Below are 25,210 nucleotides of genomic sequence, written 5' to 3'. Positions count from 1 at the left end.
TTTTTAAAAGTTTAAGATTATGGGAGGCACAGATAGTCAGATTCTATCAATAGTAGAAATGTCAGATATGAGAGGACATGCGTTTCAGGTGAGAGTGGCAAAGCTGTAAGGAGAGAAACAGAGCAAGTTGATTAGTTTTACACAGAGAACAGTAGGCTACCAGTAGGGGTGAGAGAGGAGGGGTTGTGGCAGTAGGTACAATAGCAGCTATGGGATAAATTCATGAATACGCAGGATGGGGCTGGGGAAAGGTGATATGGTCACATGCAGACAGTGCAGAATTAGATTAATTCAGCAGTGTTCTGTGTAGACATTGTGGGCTGAAAGGCCTGAACTGTATTGTGTACATTTCTGTTCTTTTCCTCCACTGAGTTACAAGATGGTTCAATTAACTTAAATGCAATTAACACTGTTGTCATACAGGATAAATAATCATGGGATTGACAAGAAGGCCATGACATGAACTCTTTGTTAATGCTAAAAATCCTCCTTATAGACCCTAAACATCAATACAAATTGTATCTGAAAAGTAAAGATTTAACATTTGTCCTCTGAGCAACTGGTGACACAGGAATTGCTGGAAACAAGAACAGTTTAACTATTGAATAACAGGGATGTGAAGGGATGAGATAATTTTAACTTATTGCACCTGATGATAATGGGGAGTTGACCAGTTCACAACAGGTTCTGTGGTCTTACTGACTTACTAATTACAACAATGTAGTGAGCACCATTCTGATTTGTCCCAACTACTGCCCACTACTGTTTTCAATTTACATTTTATATATAAATTGTGGTTCTAGGAATCTGATTGCAATTTTAACTAGAAACTTGACAGAAAGCGCCTCAGGCATATGTGTTTCAGCTGAAGAACAACATGCCTGCTGGCTCTACAATAACAATATGGCCAATCACCCAACACAGGGAGCTCCCATCCAGCAGATAATACGCTGCTGCCCCCAGAAAGCCTTCCCAAGTCCTTAGCCAAAGACTAGAGTCACGAGCTTCACTGTAAACAAGAGAGAGTCCATCTGGAGCTTAACATCTTGTCACCTTCAGCAGACTTACACTGAAGCACCATTCTAAATCACACTCCATGAGTTGGGATGTTATCCTTCTAAGCAAATGCTAAAACATAATTTTTAAGCAATGATTCTTACTTAATCAGAACAAAGCAAATATTTCAGTACAATTACACTTAACCTTTGAAGATTGGCCATTTTGATCGCTGATAACGGGAAGAAGCAATTACATTCAGCATTCACTTGTAAGACAGACACCAGTGCAGGATGTGTACGAAAATAGCAGGGGTTGTTTAGCGCCAATAACATTAACATTTTAGCTACATCATCATGTGTGTGCATTATTAATCCACACTTTAATAATAAGACTTCCCTTCGCAGATGGTTCATTCAAGTGTTGTCGATGAAGCAGAGGTATATCTTGCACAATAGGTCTATCTACTACAATGGATAGGGAATGCAATAGATCTTTATGCACCATCTTACCGTTTCAGTTCTTCCTCCAATTCCTTCATTCGGTTCTCAACCTTAGCTTTGGCTTGTTTGACAGTCTCCAGCTCCCCTTTCAGCACCTCCTGCTCACTTGATAACTCATCCACCTTTGCAATCAGGTCATCCTTCACAATATTCAGGGCATTCCTTAAAAGCAGATGAAGTCACTGAATTAAAACACATTCATCTGAAGTGGCCGAAATATCAGCATCTTCATTCAGATGTCGTCACCAAACAGAAAATAATAATTTCATGATGAGCGAGTGAAAATGCACATTATTTAACAATACAGCTCTGGTAATATTAAAGCAAGCAAGTGTTCTGAAAATTTATCTCATGACCAAACTGAGAAGACATTTCTCTTCGCTTTGTCCTGCCACTTCCTAATTCCGAGGCATTTCAGGCTCTACGTAGTAGAAATACTCATTCGCACCTGCATTTTCTGAAGTACTTTGTGTTGTTGTCCTCTCTGAACTCTCTCAATTCTTTTAACACATCTATATCACTAGGGGACCGATGACTACAGGCACACAGAATGAGCACCTGAGTTTGTAATAATTTCACAGTAAAAGTAACTTAAATCAGAAAATTGCGTTATATTTACACTGAACATTCTGACTGTTCTTAAAACTATGCAACGTAAGCTGGAACCCTTTCATATATTACAATGAAAATGATGCAGGTTTTTATCTTATTACACTGGAACGGTAATGGTGGTTCACACTCGGGGATAAAGGCAAAGTAACATGCTTTATTATACACACACATCTTTCCTATATTTGGTGCATTCAGTAGATCCTTTGAGCAAATGTAAAAACAAAAGTACATCTGTCCATAATCTCTGACAATTTATTTCAGCAAAACCAAATTTAAATTATCCCGGTTATTTAAAACAAGCAATGTTAATGCAGTATTGTTACGTTGATTTAATTCCAATGCAAAATGAGTAAGTCTGTATTAAAAGATAGCTGAACTACCCAAGCACATAGTAATTAATGTTATATATTTTCTGGCACAAAGCTTGCAGAACTTGCAGAAAATTAACTGTAAATTACATTCCTTACTTGGTTTCCAAAAGCTGAGTGTTCTCCATGATGAGATTTTCAACTTCCTTTCCCATTCCTGGAAGAGGCACAAGTTGTTCCCATTCAGGATCAGTGTAGGTTCCTCAAATTATTAATGTACACCATGAACACAGACAAACACATCTATAAACATAAATATATACACACACACACACATATATATATATATATATATATATATATATATATATATATATATATAAAGACAGGCATTCCAGACATCAAACTGTCTAGCAAGTAATCATTCAACTGTCACTGAAGCAGAACACATGATGTCTGAAATCCCTCACACCTTAGACACATTCATTCACCAAGTGCTACTGTGAAGAGCATGAATGGAACATGTAGACTCTGATTGCAGATGAACCTCAGAAAGCACATGCATCCCAGTGGTTCCATCAACCTCTCGGTTGATTATTCTATGGATCCTATCAGTCTCTCAACCAGCTTCTTCATCCTCAAGTTCCACAAATGGACAGTTTTGAATTTTACTGCATGTGGCACAGTAATAAAAAATGCTTCATATGTGATCCATAGTCAGCTTTCTAAAATCAACTCCTCTTTCAGATCCAGTGTTTCATGATTCAGCAACCAATCATAGAGCTCAGAGTCATTGACTTGGAGTTAATAACTGCTGCATTATGGGCACTTATTGTTAATTTATTTTAATCCTTTTGATAGTTGACACTTTTGCTACACTATTATTCTAGCCCTCCTCTACACTGTCAGGTGGCAACCCCACACACTCAAAACACGAGAAGCAGATGTTAACTAACCAACAATGGCAACTTGCTCTTATTCAGAGCTTCTAACATTAACAGGAAAAGGGTGATGAATAAAGAAGTCACAAATAAGGAATAGCAATCTGAAAGTTTAGTTGAGGCATTGGGTTTTGAAATTTGAAGAAGAGTAGGGGAAAAAAAATACAGAGATTTAGGAAGGAAATTCTTGTTGCTGAAGGCCTTGTTTCTAAGATTAATAGTCAGAGGGCAATGTTTCAGGGAATAGTGACAGGTAAGTTCTAGCTACAAACTAAGGCTACAAATCCAAACACAAGGAAATCTGCAGATGCTGGAAATTCAAGCAACACACACAAAATGCTAGTGAACGCAGCAGGCCAGGCAGCATCTCTAGGAAGAGGTACAGTCGACGTTTTGGGCCAAGACCCTTCGTCAGGACTAACTGAAAGAAGAGATAGTAAGAGATTTGAAAGTGGGAGGGGGAGGGGAAGAACTGAAATGATAGGAGAAGACAGGAGGGGGAGGGTTGGAGCTAAGAGCTGGAAAGTTGATTGGCAAAAGGGATACAAGGCTGGAGAAAGAAGAGGATCATGGGACGGAAGGCCTCGGAAGAAAGAAAGGGGGAGGGGGGGAACCCAGAGGAGGATGGAGAGAAGGCAAGGAGTTATTGTGAGGGGGGGGGTGAGAGAGAGGGGTGAGGGGGGGGAGAGAGAGAGAGGGGGGGAGAGAGAGAGGGGGGGAGAGAGAGGGGGGGGGAGAGAGGGGGGGGAGAGAGAGGGGGGGGAGAGAGAGGGGGGGGAGAGAGAGGGGGGGGAGAGAGAGGGGGGGGAGAGAGAGGGGGGGGAGAGAGAGGGAGGGAGGGGGGGAGGGAGGGGGGAGGGGGGAGGGAGGGGGAGAGGGAGGGGGAGAGGGGGGGGAGAGGGGGGGGAGAGGGAGGGGGAGAGGGGGGGGAGAGGGGGGGGAGAGGGGGGGGAGAGGGGGGGGAGAGGGAGGGGGAGAGGGGGGGGAGAGGGGGGGGGAGAGGGAGGGGGAGAGGGGGAGGGGGGGAGGGGGGAGAGGGGGAGGGGGGGAGGGGGGGAGGGGGAGGGGGAGGGGGAGGGGGGAGAGGGAGGGGGGAGAGGGAGGGGGGGAGAGGGAGGGGGGGAGAGGGAGGGGGGGAGAGGGGGAGAGGGAGGGGGGGAGGGGGGGAGAGGGAGGGGGGGAGGGGGGGAGAGGGAGGGGGGGAGGGGGGGAGAGGGAGGGGGGGAGAGGGAGGGGGGGAGAGGGAGGGGGAGAGGGAGGGGGAGAGGGAGGGGGAGAGGGGGAGGGGGAGAGAGGGAGGGGGAGAGAGGGAGGGGGAGAGAGGGAGGGGGAGAGAGGGAGGGGGAGAGGGAGGGGGAGAGAGGGAGGGGGAGAGGGAGGGGGGAGAGGGAGGGGGAGAGGGAGGGGGAGAGGGAGGGGGGAGAGGGAGGGGAGAGAGGGAGGGGAGAGAGGGGAGGGGAGAGAGGGAAGGGGAGGGGAGGGGAGAGAGGAGAGAGAGAAGAGAGAGAAAAAATAAAAAATAATAATAAATAAGGGATGGGGTACGAGCGGGAGGTGGGGCATTAACAGAAGTTAGAGAAGTCAATGTTCAAGCCATCAGGTTAAGGGCTACCCAGACGGAATATAAGGTGTTGTTCCTCCAACCTGAGTGTGGCTTCATCTTGACAGTAGAGGAGGCCATGGATCCTTTCAGAGAATTATAAGGAAAATCAGGCAAGGTCCTTAAATTTATTAACCTAGTCAATCAGGCAAGACACCTGACAGTCTTTTCACTGACTCACTGAAAGGGACAGCACATATAGGTAGGAGAGCTCATGCACCCAAACGGGAACCATCAAACCTTTTAACAGAAGGTTCAGTTGAAGGCATATTGTGCTTTCTTCATGTCCCAAGGTATTTCTAGTTTTAACTCTCATCCTCATTGAAAGCCTAGCCTGAAATTAAACAGGTTTTAGAGCAATGGGTAGATAGAATTGACACTTGATGAAGGGTCACAGCTTGAATCATTAACTGTTTATCTTTTCCATAGATGCTGCCTGACCTGCTGAGTTCCTCCAGCGTTTTGTGTGTGTTGCTCTGGATTTCCAGCATCTGCAGAACCTCTTGTGGTTAAAAGTTACAGAGGTAGGATAAGTGAGAATGAAGAGACTTTCAATGTCACCACATTTTAATTTTATATGCCACATTTTCTGCCCCTTATTCAAACTAATTTTCATTCTACTAATCCTACACTGAGTAGCAGGTGGATCACAGCCAGCAAGCGCACTGTTGGAGCAGGAGAGCCTGCATGCAATTTTGAAACTCCCCAAACAATTTTAGTGGTCTGGGAGCAATGAGATAGAGGCAATGCCAGGTCATATAATGAAAGTAAATGTGATGATGAGGAGACAACAAGATCAAAAGCTGAATCAGTCTTTATTTCATTATATCCATTTCTATTTTGTCCTACAGTCCTTGTTGACTGAGATAATGCTTGTGTCCTATGTTTGCCAGCAGCCACAAAAATTCTTGTGTTTTCCCCACTTCGTCATACTGTTTTAAGACAGTGCATATTTAGTGAATGGTTCTTCACACAGATCCCATCACTTCAATAAGAACTAAAAACATTCCAGTTGATGTTCTGCAACTCCAGCTCAGTCTATTCTAACAAACAGAAAAACAGAAAAAACAGCTCAAGGAAAGGAAGAAAAATACATAATACAAATGTTTTTTCCCCAGTGGCCCATTCGTGCTGATTTAATGCCTTTAGGGCCATTTTATCTCCTCCATTTGTGGACAGGAATCAAGAAAATGCCCTTCTTTTAATAGAATTGTTAATAATTCCTAACCTTTCTCCATGACCTCATCATCTCTCATTATAATTCTGCTCACTCCATCTTTTGTTGGTGTTAACAGAGTTGGCATTCCTTCAGGGAACAAAATATTTTGCCCTATACTCTGTAACTTGCTGAATTTCCAGCATATCAAAAGATCCAATACAGTTAGTAGAGAGATTTCCCATTAAAAATATAAAAAGTCTAGGCCCATAGAAAGGATTTAAAACAGTGGGCAGGATTTGGAGGGGAAATTTCTCAGCACAAGTGCCAGCATGTCCATTGTTTCTGCACGCAAACGCAGAAGGCACGTACTTGCTGACAGCTGGCTCACTGATTTTCCCAACTGCACTCCAAAGAGTCATAGAGAGATACAATATGGGAAAATCATGGGGATGCATTGGTAAAGTGGCGGTTAGTGTGACGCTATTAAAGCTCAGGGCAGAGTTCCATCCCGGCGTCCACTGTAAGGAGCCCTGTGGAATGTGTGGGTTTTCTCCAGGGTCCTCCAGCTTCCTCGCACAGTCCGGAGACGTACCAGGTAGTTTAACTGGTCATTGCGAGTTGTCCCATGATTAGGTTAGGGTTAAATCAAGGCTGCCAGGGGGTTGCTGGACGGTGTGGCTCAGTGGCCAGAGGGGCCTATTCCACACTGCATTTCTAAATAAATAAAAGACCCATCAACACACTGGGCCAATGTGGTAAACCATGTATACCTGTCCGGACATGCCCCTCTGCTGACTGCTCCTGTGGCTCCTCCCACAGACCCCTGAATAAAGGTGATTGTGTCACTGCTCCTCCCTCAGTCCAGGACAGATACTCAGCATGGATGTTGGTCCACTTACTGTTAATAAAAGCCTTTCAGTATTTACTCTACTTCCAGTGTTTTGGAGTAATTGATAGTGCATCAGCCAATACCAACCATCAACCAGCCATTTACAACCATACCATTATCACACTGAAAAAATAAAATTCTCCTCACACTCTCACCAGCCTCCTCCCATCCCCAACTCCCACCTACACCCTCGGGGCAATTTTCAGTAACCTGGCAGCCAGCAGCATACCTTTTGAATGTGGGATGAAAGCACCGGGGTGGGGGGAGGAAAAAGACCTGTATGGTCGCAGGGACCAGAGGTCAGGATCGAGCCTGGATCTCTGGAGCTGTGAGACAGCACCATTATGCTGCACCCACAGAGCTCAGCAAGCACCAGGTTACACAATTGCAGTGACTGCCCTGCATTCAGGAATCCGCCCAAAGGAAAACAACTGAAAGAATTGGGCACAACTGAATAATATATTTAGATTGTACTTAAAATGCAAGTGTTTGGAGTGATTTTATAATACTTTAATAATCTTCAGAAATCAGGTTTGATTATCACTGGCATACAGTGTGTCATGAATTTTTTTTGTGGAGCAGTACAGTGTAACACATTAAAAAAATGACTTCAAGTTGCAATAAGAAATATGAGGCGCAAGCAAGTAGTGCAAAAAGGGGGCGAAATAGTGAGAAAGTGGAAAGTGATCTCGTGCTTTGTGAGATCAAGTGAGGAAGTGTTCATGGGTCCAAAATACTTCAATGGAGTTATTTGTTTTATTCAGGGTTTGGGGACATTTCTGAATGTCAGAGGAATATGGCTTAGTGAAGTATTAAAGGATTTTTAGCACTGTCATGGGCTGTGCTTGTTCTGCGGCTCGTCTCCCCCCCCCCCCCCCCCACTATTGTGCTCACATAACAGAATTCATGAGTGGACAACCCTGTCCCTGTACAGGGCTTCCTGCTGAGATTGGAGCTGAACCACACATCAACTTCTAAAGGAGGCAGAGGGGAAGAAAAGTAGCCAGTGCAGTCTTTTTCACAGTTCAGCAGAGAGTGTGGGTGGTTAACTGCTGACTGCAAATTCTTGGCCAACATACAATATCAGACTCTGCTTAACCGGCAATGCTCCTGATGAGCATTTCCCTGAAAGAATCGATCTCTTGATCAAATTCTCTTTCCAAAATGAGGAACTCTTCTTTTCCTGCTGATGTAGTTGGTATTGAACTGTGCAATTTGTTGATTTATTCAATACGAATGAGGAGTTAAAAGGAGTCATATTCCTACATGTTTCGAATGTTAAAGCAAACACAGCAGATTAATGCTTTAGTTACTCAAACAGGCGTTAGGTACCTAAATGTTAAACAGGCATTCGAAGCACTGAGTGCTGCCATCAGCAAACAAGAAACAGTCTACCCCGACACCTTTCACATCATCGTCGGGGACTTCATTCAGGCTTGTTTGAAGAAACCTCTGCCCAATTATCATCAGCATATAACCTGCAGCACCAGGGGTCTCAACACACTCGGCCACTGCTATACTATGATTAGGAACGCCTACTGTTCCATCCCTAGACCTTATTTAAGGAATTCTGATCAGCTGGCTCGCCTCCTCCTAGCTGCATACAGGCAGAGTCTAAAGGGCAAGGCTCCAGAGATAAGGACAACAGCCGGTCGCAGGAGGCAAAGGAGTGGCTACAGGACTGCGCCAAGTCGGTGGACTGGACCATATTCAAGGACTCAGAGGATCTGAGCGAATACACCATGGTTGTCACAGACTTTATGAAAACCGGTCATAGATGAGTGTGGCCCCGCAAATCATTCAGACTTCCCCAACCAGAAGCCCAGGATGAACTATGAGATCCGCAATCTGCTGAGGGCCAGATCTGTGGCAGTCAGGTCTGGAAACCAAGTAAGATACAAGAGGTCCAGGTACCATCTCCTGAAAGCCATCTCACGTGCAAGGTGGCACTTCTGGACCAAATCTGAATCACTGAAGGATGCTCATCAGCTAAGACCGTGCTCGAGTGCTATCACTTACAAAGTGAAACCAAGCGACATAGTTCACAAGACTTCACTGCCAGATGAGCTCAATGCCTTCTCTGCTCACTGACCATGAGAACATGGAGCGACCTTCATGAACTTCCACAGCCCCTGATGACCCTGTGGTTTCAGTCTTTGAGGCCAATATGAGAGCATCTTTCAGGAGGGTGAACCCATGGAGAGCGGGTTGATCAGTATAAGCCTTTAATATTTGGCCATGTACCCCATGGAAACATGCAAATCAGATGGGGTACATGGCCAAGTATTAAAGACCTGTGCTGATCAATCGGCTTGAGTGCTTTTAAGTGTTTATCTTTAAACTCTCACTTCAGCAGTCTGAGGTACCCACCTGTTTCAAGCAGGCTTCAGTTATGCCAGCGCCCAAGAACAGCATTTTAACCTGCCTCAATGATTGTTGTCCAGTAGCACTTACATCCACTGTGATGAAGTGTTTTGAGAGGCAGGTGATGAAACAACTCCTGCCTGAGAAGCAGCTTGGATCCTCTCCAATTTGACTAATAGTACTACAAGTTCACAGCTAATGCCATCTCACTGGCTCTTCACTCTATCCTGAAACATCTGGAAAGCAAAGTTGCATACATCAGGATGCTCTTTATTGACTACAGCTCAGCATTCAATGCCATCATCCCCTCAAAAATAAGCTTCAAGACCTTGGCCTCAATTCCTCCTTATGCAATTGGAATCTCGATTTTCTCACTTGCAGATCCATCAGTTCAGATTGGCAACAACATCTCCTCCACTATCTCTATCAGCACAGGTGCACCACAAGGCTGTATGATCAGCCCCTTGCTCTACTTGCTTTACACTGATGACTGTGGGGCTAACCACAGCTCCAATGCCATACTGAAGTTTGCCGACGACACCATTGTCACTGGCTGAATCAAAGGAGATGATGGATCAGCATATAGGAGGAGGATTGACAATCTGGCTGAGTGGTGCCACAATGACAACCTCTCATTCAATGTCAGCAAGACCAAGGAGCTGATTGTTGACTTCAGGAGGGAGAAACCAGAGGTCAATGAACCAATCCTCATTGGAGGATCAGTGGAGGAGAGGGTCAGCAACTTTAAATTCCTCAGTGCTAGCATTTCAGATGATCTGTCTTGGGTCTAGCATGTAAATGCCATTACAAAGAAAGCACGGCAGCTGAAGTTTACGAAGATTTGACATGACATCTAAAACTTTGACAAACAAATATCAATGTGTGGTGGAGAGTATATTGACTGGTTGCATCACAGCCTGTTATGGAAACATCAATGCCCTTCAACAGAAAATCCTACAAAATATAGTGGATATGGTCCAGTCTATCACAGGTAAGGCCCTCTCCACCATTGAACACATCCACATGGATTGCTGTCGCAGGAAATCAGCATCCATCATCAAGGACCCCCACCATCCAGGCTCTCTTCTCACTGCTGTCATCAGGAAGGTGGTACAGGAGCCTCAGGACCCACACCACCATGTTCAGGAACAGTTATTAGCCCTCAACCATCCCAAAGGGCATAACTTCATCCCCATCACTGAACTGCTCCCACAACTTTATAGACTCACTTTCAAGGACTCTTCATTTCATGTTCTCAGTATTTATTGTTTATTTATTTGGTATTTGCACATTGGTTGTTCGTCCATCTTGTTGGGTGTGGTCCTTCCATTGCGTTCTTGGATTTACAGTGCATGTTCACAATAAAATGAATCTTAGGGTTCTTTGGTGACATATAATGTACTTTGATAGTAAATTTACTTTGAATTGAACTAATCATGAAGGAGGAGTTAAAGAGAACCATTAGCAATATCAGATGCCAGTATATTCCCTTCTCAGTTCTTGAAGATGCTCTATCCTTGCATTGGGATCTCTGATATATAAAAAAGATTCCTCTCTAACAACAATGATGATACTACACTAGTGCAAAGGGAAAACGGAGTGTCAGACACTCATTAGGTATTAACCAGGTGCCTGCACTGTCCTTTAATGAGCTTTGTCACCTGCAAACATTAACTGCCCCAGTGCATCTTCCAGAACATTAACTCTGGGTTATGGGGGAAAGGCAGGTAGGTGGAAATGAGTCCATGGCCAGATCAGCCATGATCTTATTGAATGGCGGAGCAGGCTCGACAGGCCAGATGGCCTACTCCTGCTCCTATTTCTTATGATTTTATGTCCTCTGAATTTGCCTCAGCCATTAGAATTTGCAGTAATAAACACAAAATGCTGGAAGAACTCAGCAGGCTGGCAACATTTATGGAAAAGAGTGAACAGTCGACATTTCAGGCCGAGGCCCTTCTTCAGGAGTCCTGATGAAGGATCTCAGCCTGGTACGTTGACTGTTTACTCTTCTCCATAGATGCTGCCTGGCCTGCTGAGTTCCTCCAGCATTTTGTGTGTGTTGTTTTGACTTCCAGCATCTGTAGATTTTCTCTCAATTGTGACCAGGATTTGCAGTGTTGCTACCTTATCCTACATACAGGCTGTCCCCAGATAATAAATGCCTTCTGTTTTCATAATGTTCTTAAGGTGATTTTGTCAACAAGTCAAAACATACATCTTGCTGAGAAGGCTCTGTAACTAATTCATTGTAAATCACTGCCGAAACTTCTGCCTGTCACTGCCCTTTCTATTTTAAGGACTGGCAGAATGGACCAGCCCAGGAAAATAGCAGTCTCAATCATAACAGCACACATTCCTGTTATCCTCAGTTTGTTCATTTCATGGGAACAGGGCATGGCAGCGCCAATAAAATTCTGAAAATCCCTGCCTCAAATAGGATGCACTAGCATATTGAAGCCAGAGGAATAAACTGGAGATCTGAAATCTATTGCAACAGTACACTAGTCACAATAGATAGTCTTAACTTTAATTATGTGAAAGATAATAGTGGCGTGAAGAAATTTAAAGTAAATACTGTATATCAGTAGCAGTCAAAAGAATTGCCAACAAATATTCATCATTTTTGTACTGTTAACTTCAAACCCCTTTTGGTATTGGAGTCTTTGCAGGAACTCGATTCAGAGTTGTGAAACAATTAGATCAGAATAATTTTGCCTAATTCCTGTTTTTAGACTGTACTGGAATTCAAGCATTGCAGATTATGCATCTCCAGCTCTGGGGCTTGGGTTTGATATATCCTTGATTTATTTTCCAGTTCCGCCTGAAATATAAATTCACTAAATTCAAAATCTCAAAGATGTGGCAGAAATAATTAAGAGTTGGAAAATCATCCTCACACAGGCAGAAAGGAGCCTTCTGAGGACGGACAAAAAGTGTGCATAATAACTTTAGTTTGCATCTGGCCGCTGTGGCTGACCCAAGAATGCAAATACTGGTAATGAATACAAACTAGGGGAAATGTTCCATTAACCAGTCCTGGAGTTCCCCAACTCACTGTATGCAAACAAAATTCATAAAAGCTCTAAACTTTAAATGCAACTATCATGTTCGAAAGAGCACTGAGTTAAATTAAATCAAACTTTAAAGGAATATTTAAGGCATATGAGGACCATTATGAAACCCGCTAGTCATATAATCAGTAAATATCCAAACTGATGGAAACTTTTGAAAAGTTTTCTCATTAATGTTGAACCCCAACCAAAGGAACCTTCATGACGATCTAAGTTCAACTAAATCAGTAAAGTTTCCAGAATTACATTGGGACATTTCTGGTATACGCAATTTTCTGTAGATCAGCTGCTTGCTGGGTCATTAGGAGAGCTGCAATTGTCAAGAGTTCATTCCTCATTCGTGGCACCAGATGGCTAAATTTTGCCATTGGCATATTGTAGTCTGCCTCTTTAAAATCAAATATGGTATATATTTGAAACGTGAATGAGTTTTGACATTGCTCAATAGATATCAAATCAAATTACAGGTAAAGAAAATATCTACCACTGACTAAAGTGTGACCCAAGACCCCAAATGTGCGACTTTAACACTGTTCCACTCCCAGTCACAATAGTTATGTAGTAAGCTATTCAAAATATTTATTCCTTGTATACACAATCAAAAGTTATGAAATTTAAAATATATAGGCTATTATTAATCAAGAGTCAATTTGCCATTTAAAAATGTTTGAATTATTTAGTTCAGAATTATCTTTTAAGTACATTTTTCCCTAACTCTCATGCTATAACATTCAAAGACACAGAATGTTGTCCTGGGCAGGTTTCCCCTCCTATAATCCAAGCCACCAATAGTGATTTAAATAATCCTTTAAATGAGTCTCCTTAAGAGGAAAGCCCCTAAATCACATCTGCATTGCTGGTATCAGTGGAAATTTTTCAACCATTTTCACCATTGGTAAAAATCCACCTACAGTGTATTTCCTCGATAAATGTTAGCAAAAATAAAAAATTGAGGTGTTCCCAATTGTATGCTATTTTTTTCATTTGAAAATTTTGACTAAAATAAATATAGTGATCTCTTAAAATTAACGAGTATTCAGATCCACAGCTGATTTTGACACCACGATGACTTTAGATCATAATTTATTGGGGCTCGGTAATGCACTATTAGACTTCAGTTGATCAATACCTAGCAAGTATTTTATTTCTCATCTATCAAAACCATTATCCTAAGTGGCTATTTTGGCGCCATAAGCAATTGGTTTTACAATTTAGATATCTCTTGAAAACCAATGACATCCCTGTTTCTACTTTATAGATAATTCAATGGGTTCAGTTTTGAAATATCCACGATAGTCTGCAGTGTTTGTCCTTAATCTGCCAGAAATTCAACAGAAAATGCTGGAACCAGAGTACATTGAGAACAGAAGGGCCAATCAGCCAATAGCAGTGATACACTGGAAGCCAGAACACAAAGACACAACCAAACCGGAAGGCTAGATATTCAAAGACAAGCAGCACCATTTCCCCAGCCTCACGCTATGCAACAAAGCAAAGGAAAAGACTGCATTTTACTGCAAAAAAGGGGATGAAAATGTATGAAGGAAGAAGGAAAAATGTGGGAGGAATCTTACCAAAGAAATCATCACGCACTAAGAGGGCAGTCCAATAAGGCGAGGGGGAGGGAGCAAAAAGAGAGAAAGAAGCAGTTATGCACCAGTTCATTGTTTTTTGCCTTCATACTGATCTGGCTGCTGATAAACTTAACTGCTGTACTGCACTGTGATTCAATTAGTGAGGCAAAATGGACACGCTCTACTTCCACAATGTCATTGCCGTCTTCATTTCTTAGGTCACAAAGTGCACTGTAGGACTAATGAAACTTTACCCAAGGTCCGGAAGAAGGGCCTCAGCCCGAAATGTCGACTGTTTATTCATTTACATAGATGCCCCCTGACCTGCTGAGTTCCTCCAGCATTTTCAGAGTGTGTTCACCCAACTTTATCTTGGATAAAATATGGGAAAAGCCATATGTGGAATGAGCTCTTTGTATCTTTGCCTTCTTTACTTTGCCTGAATGTGAAGGAAAAGAAAAGTTGGCACCGTTTTGCACATGACCCACGTGAAACAGCAGCCAGTTTTCTTTCCCTTAATATTCAGGCAAAGTGCAAACTGGATAGCTGTTTCATGCTTTTGGCAAGTCTATTTTACAGCCAGAAAGTCCCAGAATATAACACAAGAAGGAGAGCAAGCTGAAGTCGGTCCCAACAGAAAACTACAAAGAGCATCCAGGGTTGCAGGCGATCACCTTGTGTCAGACATGCAAATGACTGAATATTAGATATGAATTTGGTGAGTTTCTCCACTCCACTGCCTTAAATTTGCCTGAAGTGTAGCAGGAACCTTGTCCAGCCTTTGTGTGTTTCACTTGAAGAACAAGGTTTGAGGAAATTTTGAGTAAATTTAATGCAGGCATTATACTGGGCAGCAACACCAGACAGGGTCCTTAAACAGAAGCAGCAGCCTCCTAGAATGCAATGAATTTCTAATTGGCACATATTTCCTTTATCTATTAATGTACAAGTTTCAACTGAGTTTGATGAGCTACAACATGGTTCTATCTACACTGAGATTGCCGTATTCAGTGGATATACAAAAGGTCTGTAGAATTAATGTATCACTTTATCCTCCAGGCTTACGACTTCAATTACGCCTTAAGCTAAAATAAATCTTAGTTACTGTTTCAAGTTCTGATTTGATCTTCTGCAATGGTGGGAGGGTGCCAGGGAGTGGTTATTGGTTGGACATGCAGGCAATTCCACAACCGCAATCCAAGCTGCAAAACTGAACGTTCTCCTTCTTTAAAAAGAACATTTTCAGGATTAATATTAAATAAGCTAAGTTGACCAATCTATTCCCAAACTCTACTTGAACAGTCAAGAAACTGAATCAAAAAGCTATTTAATACAGTAGATCACTAATCAGTGCCTTGCAGATTATTTAGTATGCTAATCAGTATTATATCCCCAATTTTCCTACAAACTGTGAATCCACCGACTCTCTCAACCCACAGTTCATTATTGTCAATTCCATGAACATCATTACTGATAGACTATTATATATTCAATAGATGAAAGTATTAAGTGCTTCAGAATTGATAAAAATGAGCATCTTCAATGAGGATTTGATGCTCGCCAGCTACAGAAAATAACCAAATTTGATCATTAGGTGACACTGGAGTTTGAACATCATCCCTATAAAGTTGAAGTCTAAAGCCCAAGTGCTAAAACAATAAGAGAGGAAATCATATTTATTTTATACGATTTAATTAAGAGTTCAGTTTTAAATCAGAAACTGTTGATTAATGGAGAGCATCATGCAGTTATGCATCTTTGGGGGAATCTTAGCTGAGAAAGAAAGTAGTGTTGCTACGTTGCCAGTTTTCGGGGGAAAAGCAGAAGATGTCACTGCAGTTTGAGGCCAGGCTCAGCAAACTGGACATAAGCACAGGCCAAAAGCCAGAATGTTTAAATAGGGGTAGGGGAGTATCACAATGTGTACAGCACCAACATAAACACACCAATTAGAGGGGAGATACACACCTGAAAACTCTCCTATGGAGATGTCCAGCACAAGCAGGCACAGACCAGGAGACAAAAAAAGAAAGCAAAACAAAAAGATCAATAATTAATGTTTGGAAAAAGAAAATTACAGAAAAAAAATCAATGGCCCTCCAGGCATTTTAGTGACAGTGAAAATGGAATGCTAAAGGCTAAACAGTAGTGAGCATGAGTCCTGCCATGCCGAACACCAACCTGCTGCAAAAGAAATCTCACTTGCTTCACATCTTACCATCAACAATGACAATATGGTCAGAGCTAGGAAATACAGGCTACAGCTGAGCCACTTTTAAACTCACCTGGAAAAGAAATGTTAGTGATGCAGGGTGAAAGCCAGAAGATTTCCATTAGAGTAAGGGAAGAGTATGAACATTTTGTTTTTGAAAACATATCCAATTCATTATTTCAAAATTTACCTGACAGAATATAATACACAAATAATAAAATGCCTCACAGTCTAACTGACAATAATTCTGAATGCAGCATTTGCTTTTAGCTATATTGCAGATTACACAGAATTGGATGGCAATTCACCATATTCATGAGTATCCCAATAGAACTATTAGAGTTAATGGCCTAAATATTTACTAAAAACCCCAGTGCATAGTTAATATATGCCAACAATTGTTTAGCACAGTTCTTCCAATGGTGAGGAAGGCCATTATGTTTTGGTGTTTGTGCCAATTATTACTTTCCCCATCAAAGAACTGCAGCCATAACCATTCAGCACAGCATCCTCCATAAATTAAAACAGGTTATATGCTTTGAGGTCTGGCTCCAGACAAACACTCCAGCACTTGTGGATTGGAAAAGTACATGGCAATGCTTGCACAGGTGTCAACACGTAAATGATCCAAAATACAGTCTTTTTAAAAATTGGGCAATAAGAGCTTGTGGTGCACTAAATGCGTGCCTCATAATGTTAAATTCAGTCAAAAAGGAAAACAGAAAAAGTGTAAAACTGGGAGAGTATTGTTTTAAGAAATAAAAACATCAAACAACTTGTGTGTTTCATATGTGATTATTAAATGGGTAGTTGCCCCATCATGAACTACTAACCCATGTGAAGTCATTCAACAATTTTACAGGAGATACTTCCAATAACAGGAGAGTCTAGGACCAGAGGGCACAGCCTCCGAATAGAAGGGTGTCCCATTAGAAGAGAGATGAGAGGAATTTCCTTGGCTAGCGGGTATATTTAAAGCAGAGGTTAACAGGTTCTTGATTAGTAAGGGTGTCAAAGGCTGTACAGCAGGGTCGAGTAGGAAAATAATTCAGCTCTGATCAAACAGGGGAGCATACTCAATGTACCAGATGGCACAACTCTGCTTCTATGTCTCAAGGCCTTATGGATACTGAGATCTTTCCAGAAGGGAGGACTGGGAGAAGGTGGGAGAAGAGTAATGCAGCACGGATCTCCTGGGGAAAACCACCTCACTCCCCACTATGAAGTCTACATAATGGCACCTTTTGATTGAGAGCAATTCCATCCTGCAGCAGTCTGAGCCCAAAGATCGGGGGATCTGAGCTGCAGTTCACAGAAGGGCCACTCTTTGCACAGATCATGTTAAATAAAAATGAGGATTTTTTTAAACATTTTAAAAAAATGTCCAAAGCAGGCCACTATAATTCAAGCACCTTCAAGACATATGTGTTCTTTGTTTCATGGACTGTTAATTACAAAAGCTATATGGTGTGAGCGTTTAATCCATTTTCTGCCATGTAGTTAAAATCAGCTACATACATTCATGGCAAGATACTAGCAGAGAAATGAAACTAGAACTAAGGTGAATGTGTCATGAAGTACCCAGACCAAATTGCCAATTGATATCAATAAAAACAGAAAATGCTGGAAGCATTCAACAGGTTAGGCAGTATTTCTGGAAGGAGAAACAGAGTTAATAGCAGACAATGGAATGTAGACCTTAAATGATTTTTCCTTCCATAAATGCTGCCCAATTTGTTGGGTACTTCCAGAATTTTTATTTCAGATTTCAGCAGGTTCAGGAACAATTACTACCCCTCAACCATCAGGCTCTTGAACCAAAGGGGATAACTTCACTTGCCCCATCATTGAAATATTCCCACATCCAATGGACTGACTTTCAATGACTCTTCATCTCATGTTATTTGCTGCTTATTTATTATTATTTCTTCCTTTTTGTATTTGCAACGCTGGTTGAACACCCAAGTTGGCACAGTCTTTCATTCATTCTGTTATGGTTATTATTCTATAGATTGAGTATGCCTGGAAGAAAATGAACCTCAGGGTTGTATATGGTGACATACATGTACTTTGATAATAAATTTACTTTGAATTCTGAGCGTCGGCAGTTTTGTTGACTTTCATTTCCTGACAGACATGACATGAACAGCAAATGGCCTGCAAAGCAGGTGTAATGTGTGTGATCAGCCCAGTATCGATGTTATATTCTGCAAACAATGCTGCTGAACTTTGACATCTGGAGCGAGGAAAGGTGATCACAGTTACGAAAAGATGTGCATTGTGACCTTCCTTTGTGGCCAGAATTAGAGGGCCAGGAGTCACTCCATGCTTTCAATTTCACACCCACTTCAGTCAATAGGTTCAAGCTTCCAAAACTCCTCCAGATTCACACCAAAAATCTTTCTGTACTACATGACGGTTGTGGCAACTTAGAAGCACCTTACAGTAAGCATGCATTAATCCCGTTGTAGTTTTATTCCAGTTTTTGTTTTGAACATTTTACCATTTAGCAATTGAGAATTGCAAACCTGGTGGCCAGTCTTAGACACTTTGCTTCAACTGAGGCCTTCCATTGGTCAAGGGTCAACCATGGATGGTGCATCTCAGCTGGCTACGTAGCACACAAGCCAGAAGGCAAGCCAAGTAAGTATGGTTATGGAGAGCTAGCTGTTGCCCATGTAGCAGGCTCCTTCTCTCCACGCAGCTGATGAATCCAAAGGAATGGTAGAAACTGATATAATTTGCCACAGAAGTTGCCAGTCAGCACTAAATTTGATGTAGGGCTACCTCAGGATGTGGGTCTGGGTTCATCCTCGGGGCTTACTCCCGAAGACTCCTCTATGAGTGGGTATAGCCACAAGGCAGTGGAGCTGTACTAATTAGTACAGTGGATTCCAGTTAATTGGGCTTGTTAATTAGGGCAGCTGCTTATCTTGGACAATTCTTTTCAAAAAAAAAGACTAATCAAGAAAATACCTGGGATTCCTTTTGTTTATTTGGGTCCCTATGCCACTTAATTGGGACACATCTGTTGCCAAGTAGTTGTGTAACTAGTGTCAGTCGTGTAAACTTGCATGACCATTAGACACTTTCCCATGCTTCGAATGAACAATTTTTAAATGGAGTCAGTTATGTGTATTTGTGTTCAAAAAGCAGTGATTTTTTGCCACTGATAGTTGACAGGAAATAAGCAGCAAGACAGAACTGTTTTGCTCACTGCAGTTTCAAGCATTCGGGCTTGGAGATGCCAGAAACAGCCAGGAGTGAAGATGAAGCGATTTCACTACATGTTAGGAACTACAATGAATTTAAAAGGTATCGACAATCATCTTGAATGTTACAATGAAAATGAAGAGTTGGAGGATATAATCGTCAAAAACATTGTATCAAAGCAGTCCATAATCTGCACTAGGTGTCTGCGTTGATTTTGTTCAGTTGTTGTTGTTGAGTGTAAGCGAGTCATTGTCGAGTCATGGCGACCCTATGGGTAGTGTAGTTGTCCATAGGGTTTCCATGACAAGATACGGAAGTAGATTGCCAGGCCTTTCTTCCGCACAGATACTGCTGCTGCCCAGGTTGGGACCCGGCTGGGTTTGAACTTAGGACCTTCTGCCTTGAAATCCAGTGCTGATGCCACTACACCACCATCTGGCGCAGTTCATTTACAGTCAATCAGAAAATAAAATGGCAGTGCATACAGGATGAATTCCACCATCAATAATTTTTAGGAACTAATAGTTTTATAGTACTGTAGGCTATTGGCTGTGCTCTAATTTGTGTCTTGTATCTAAATGTGTGACATATTTCACAGTTAAACAGTATAGCTTGTCTTCTGTTTTAATACCTTAACTACTTCCATGAAACTTCAGCTAATTTGAGCCAAGTGACCTACTCCTGTTGTTGTTTTCTTGTGGAATTTATTCCCTTGTTGTTTCTCGTCATTAATCACTCCAAAATGAGATAATAAAATGCCCAGATCCCATAAAGGTGCAGCCGATAAAGCATTTGTTAACAAAATTGAAGTATAAAGTGTCACTCAGAGTATGTTTTGTATCTTCAAAGCAATACCCTTCATTCTGATAAATCGTAGGCAAACAAGAGCAGTCAGTGGGCTTGAGGATGCTAACCGAGGAAATGGAGTTGAGAAAATCCATCTATGCCTATTCTTTTCAGAATCAGTAGCAGACAGCATGCAGTTTGTGGACTTGCTTCACATTATTTGTGCATATTTTCTAGTGAATTTATCACCCCCGCCCCCATTGGAAATTTAGACAGGGCACTTCTTGGCATAATTCACCCTAATGTTAATATAACTTCCCTACTGCATCATATATAGGTAATGTCAATGTTTACAGGCCACTTCACTTGCAAAAGTTCTGAAAATTAAATCTAAAGGGCAAGATTTATGAACAGCTTAGCTAGTAGTATGTCATGCTGAAAGATGTTGTATGCTTTAAAGACACACTGGCAGGACACAGTTTCTGTTTTTAATAAATCACACACTTTCTTCTCACCTTTATTATTTAAAAAAAAACTGTTATCCAAGGTACACTTTGTATTGTGGCTCCCAACTCATCCCTGTTCCAACATCACTTCAGAATTATTCCTGATCAATTGAAACCCCAACACATTCCCAGTTCAATTATGCTCCCTAACATCATTGCACTATTTACCAGCCCTACTCTCTAACCAAATGGGATGTCTAGGTCATCCTAAACTACCCAGGTGATATTTTTATTCATTTACAATTGGTCAGAGCACAAATGGCATTGCTGTTATGAGCCAAGCATACAACACTCTGGGCAAAGTGAATAGAATATGCTTTGATATCACACTAAAGATGCAATTCATGTGAATAAGTTTTAAAAGGATACATTTGCTTTGGTTTTCACAATTATTTTGTGAATTATTCTCACAATTTTTGTGCTGAGCCAAGATTTCAGGGGTGTGCTAACAACACAGATTTAATGCACTGTAAATGCGTGCAACCCATTTTCTAGACAATAAACTGCAGTTAGAGGGTATTGGACACAGATGCTCATTTTAAATGATAAAAAAGGAGAGGAAAAAATGCAAATGTGAAATGGAAAGTGTTGGGAGATGGATGTCAGCTGAAACAATTTTTTTTTAAAAAAACACAAGCTTTTGAGGCCCAGACTCAACTTGTGTAGAATACATTCCCAAAGTGTCATAAATTGTCTTGCCGCCAAGTGAACACCAAGGTATTGAACATTTTCTGTGCCATTGTGATAGAAGTCTGTATCAATGATAATGATCTGTCACTGGCACATTGCCATTGGTAAGATTTAACTGGATGTGCAAACAGATCTAAAGTTAAAAGTCAGCAGTATCATCCACAGCCAGCATGCAACATAACATTAGTCACTGGTTTACAGATAAAATAATGCAACAGTGAGCTCTCCGAGGACATCCTGCATGGGAAAATAGGTTTTGAATCAGTGACATGTCTCAGAAGTCATAGAACAATGCAGCCAAATACAGGTGCTTTGACTCAATGGGTCCCTGTCAACCATGGTACCCACTCAGCTAGTCCCAATTTCCTGAGTTTGACCCATATCCTTCTAAGTCCTGCCCATCCATATACCTGTCGAAGTGCTTCATAAATTATATCACTATACCCACCCCAACCCACCCTCTGACTCTGCATTTTGTATATCCACCACACCCTGCATGAAAAGGGTGCATCTCAGGTCCCTTTTAAATCTTTTTCCTCTGATGCTAAATCCAAACCCTCAAGTTTTGGTCTCACCTACACTGGGAAAAGACTATTACCATCCAACTTATCCATGTCTCTCAAAACTTTAAATATTTCTACAGGATCAGCCCTCATTCTACATTCCAATGCATCAAGACTTACACTGGTCAACTTTTCCCTTTAACTCAGGACCTCCAAACCTAGCAACATCCTTGTAAATCTTTTCTACATTCTTTCCTGTTTAACTACATCTTAAACAGGGTGACCAAAACTGTACATCGTACTCCAAGTGCAGCCTCGACAATGACTTGTACAACGGCACCAAAGCCTTTTGATCCAAGGCCTCAACTCCTCAATCTCTGCTCCAAAAGGCCACACCATTTAAACTTACCTTCCTTTTACTGGATAAAGTGTCTTCCAATTAGCCAATCAAGGATTTGATATAAATATCCAGTTGACCAAAAAGGCTATGCAAAGATTTTAAGTCCATATTCGATTAAAAACCAGTGAAATTGAAATTCAGGGAAATGACAGCACTCATTCCCTTGAGCCACTCCCATAATTCCATCTGCATCTCATCTCTTTTTCCAACTTTTAATGCCCATGTTGCCTCAAAAAAAAAGTCTATTAATCTCAACTTTGAGTTTTCCACTGGTCCAGCCTTAACAGTTTCTCAACTATCACCTGTTCTATTATTTTTAGCTATCTGGTGTTGAGACACTGTCCTCAATGTTGGATCTAAGAAGGCAATTAAGAATCAGCCATCTTAATGAATCAGAAGTGTCATGTTGGCGAGATTGAGCAGATTTCCTTCCTTGAAGGACAATAGCACACCTGGTGGGTTCTTACAATCCAATAATTTCATTGACACCGATACTGAGAAAATCTCTGTAATTCCAGATTTAATTAGGTGAATTTAAATTTCCCAGCAGTTGCAATGGGATTCATAACCATGTCTCTAAGTTTGAAATACACTCCATGCCATCATCTTTCCTTGTAACAAAAGTGTTTTACTAGTGAAAAGCCTGTTATATTTTTACTTCCTCATTTTAAATCATGTTCTCTATTCTAGGATCCTCAGTTTGCTCAGGGAGAAACTTCTCTTCATACGCAGTATACTTCTAATTTGATCATCTTAAGAACCTCAAATTATCTGTATTCAGAGAATGCAAAGTTGAGTTAAGAAATGGCAAGGGTAAGAAGACACTAATAGCAGTTCTATACAGGCCTCCAAACAGCAGTCGGGATGTGGACTACAAATTACAGCTGGAAATAGAAAAAGTGTGTCAGAAGGAAAAGGTCAAGATAATTATGGGGGATTTTAATATGAAAGTGGATTGGGAAAGTCAGGAAGGTACTGGATCTCAGGAGAGGGAGTTTGTAGAATGCCTACGGGATGGCTTTTTGGAGCAGCTTGTCCATAAGCCCACCAAGGGATTGGCTGTTTTGGATTGGGTGCTGTGTAATGAACCTGAGGCGATTAGGGAGCTAAAGGTAATGGGAACCCCATGGAAGTAGTGATCATAATATGATTGAGTTCAGTTTCAAATTGGAAAAGGAGAAGCCGGTATCAGGTGTATCGATATTTCAGTGGAACAAAGGAAATTACAGCGGTATGAGAGAGGAATTGGCCCAAGTCAACTGGAAAAGTAAGCTAGATGGAGGGATGGTAGAGCAGAATTGGATAAAATTCCTACAAGAAATAAGGAAAGTGCAGGAAAAATATATTCCAAGAAAAAAGAAAATCATGAGTGGAAAAATGGCACAAATGTGGCTAACGAGAGAGGCTAAGACTAAAGTAAAAGCAAAAGAGATGGCGTACAAGGAAGCAAAAATTAGTGGGAAAACTGGGGACTGGACGACTTTTAAAAACTTACAGAAGGACATTAGGAAAGAAAAGATGAATTATGAAAGGAAGTTGGCAATTAATGTAAAAAAAGGATACTAAGAGTTTTTTTTTTAAATATATGAAGAATAAAAGAGTGACACAGGTAGATATAGGACCGATTGAAAATGATGCTGGAGAAATTATAATGGGTAACAAAGAGATGGCAGAGGAACTAAATGAGTATTTTACATCGGTCTTCACAGTGGAAGACATTAGTAACATACCTGATAGCCGGGGGTCTCAGGGAATAGAATTAGGTATAGTCAAGATTACTAAAGAAAAAGTGCTTGGGAAGCTAAATGGACTAAGAATAGATAAGTCTCCTGGACCAGATGAGGAGCACCCACGGGTTCTGAAGGAGGTGGCTTTGGAGATCGTGGAGGCATTGGAAATGATCTTCCAGGAATCAATAGACTCTGGCATGGTTCCGGAGTACTGGAAGGTCGCAAATGTAGTTCTGCTGTTTAAGAAAGGAGGGAGGCAGCAAAAAGAAAATTACAGATCTATTAGTCTGACTTCGGTAGTTGGAAAGTTATTGGAATTGATCCTCAAGGACAAGGTTATGAAATACCTCGAGGTGCATGACAAGGTAGGCCCAAGCCAGCATGGTTTCATGAAGGGAAGATCCTGCCCCACCAACCTATTGGAATTTTTTGAGGTAATCTCAAATAAGATTGACAAGGGAGAGGCTGTGGATGTTGTGTATTTGGATTTTCAAAAGGCCTTCGATAAGGTGCCGCATAAGAGGCTGCTTAATAAGATGAGAGCCCATGGAATTACAGGAAAAATATTGGAATGGGTGGAGCATTAGCTGATAGGCAGAAAGCAAAGGGTGGGAATAAAGGGATCCTATTCTGATTGGCTGCCGGTTACTAGTGGTGTTCCGCAGGGGTCGGTGTTGGGGCCGCTTCTTTTTACAATGTATATCGATGATTTAGATTATGGATTAAATGGTTTTGTGGCTAAATTTGCGGGAGACACCAAGACAGGTGGAGGAGCAGGAAGTGTTGAAGAAACGGAAAGGTTGCAGAGAGACTTGGTCAGTTTAGGAGAGTGGGCAAAGAAATGGCAGATGAGATACAATGTTGAGAAATGTATGGTTGTACATTTCGGAAGAAGAAATAATCAGGCAGATTATTATTTAGATGGGGAGAAAATTCAAAAATTGGAAGTGCAAAGGGGACTTGGGGGTCCTCGTGCAGGATACCCTAAAGGTTAACCACCAGGTTGGATCAGCAGTAAGGAAAGCGAATGCTATGTTGGCATTCATTTCAAGAGGAATAGTGTATAAGAGTAAGGAGGTGTTGATGAGGCTCTATGGGGCACTGGTGAGACCTCATTTGGAATACTGTGCGCAGTTTTGGGCTCCCCATC

The 25,210-nt window shown here is 41.6% G+C and overlaps 1 protein-coding gene across 7 annotated transcripts in view; it reads right to left on the bottom strand.

The window, feature by feature from the left end:
• The window catches only part of mapk8ip3 (mitogen-activated protein kinase 8 interacting protein 3), a 198,219-nt gene that overhangs the window by 96,443 nt on the left and 76,566 nt on the right, over positions 1-25,210 (bottom strand). For all 7 annotated transcript variants that reach the window (XM_072268888.1, XM_072268891.1, XM_072268889.1 and 4 more), the window contains exons 9-10: positions 2,579-2,636; positions 1,509-1,661 (exon numbers count right to left, since the gene is read on the bottom strand). In XM_072268888.1, the coding sequence (XP_072124989.1) occupies positions 1,509-1,661; positions 2,579-2,636 (211 nt within the window). The remainder of the gene's footprint in view (positions 1-1,508; positions 1,662-2,578; positions 2,637-25,210) is intronic.

This window comes from Mobula birostris, chromosome 9 (genome assembly GCF_030028105.1).
Source record: "Mobula birostris isolate sMobBir1 chromosome 9, sMobBir1.hap1, whole genome shotgun sequence".
NCBI classification, from domain to species: Eukaryota; Metazoa; Chordata; class Chondrichthyes; order Myliobatiformes; family Myliobatidae; genus Mobula; species Mobula birostris.
Note: the sequence above shows the minus strand (reverse complement) of the source record. Positions and strands in the feature narration are given on the sequence as shown.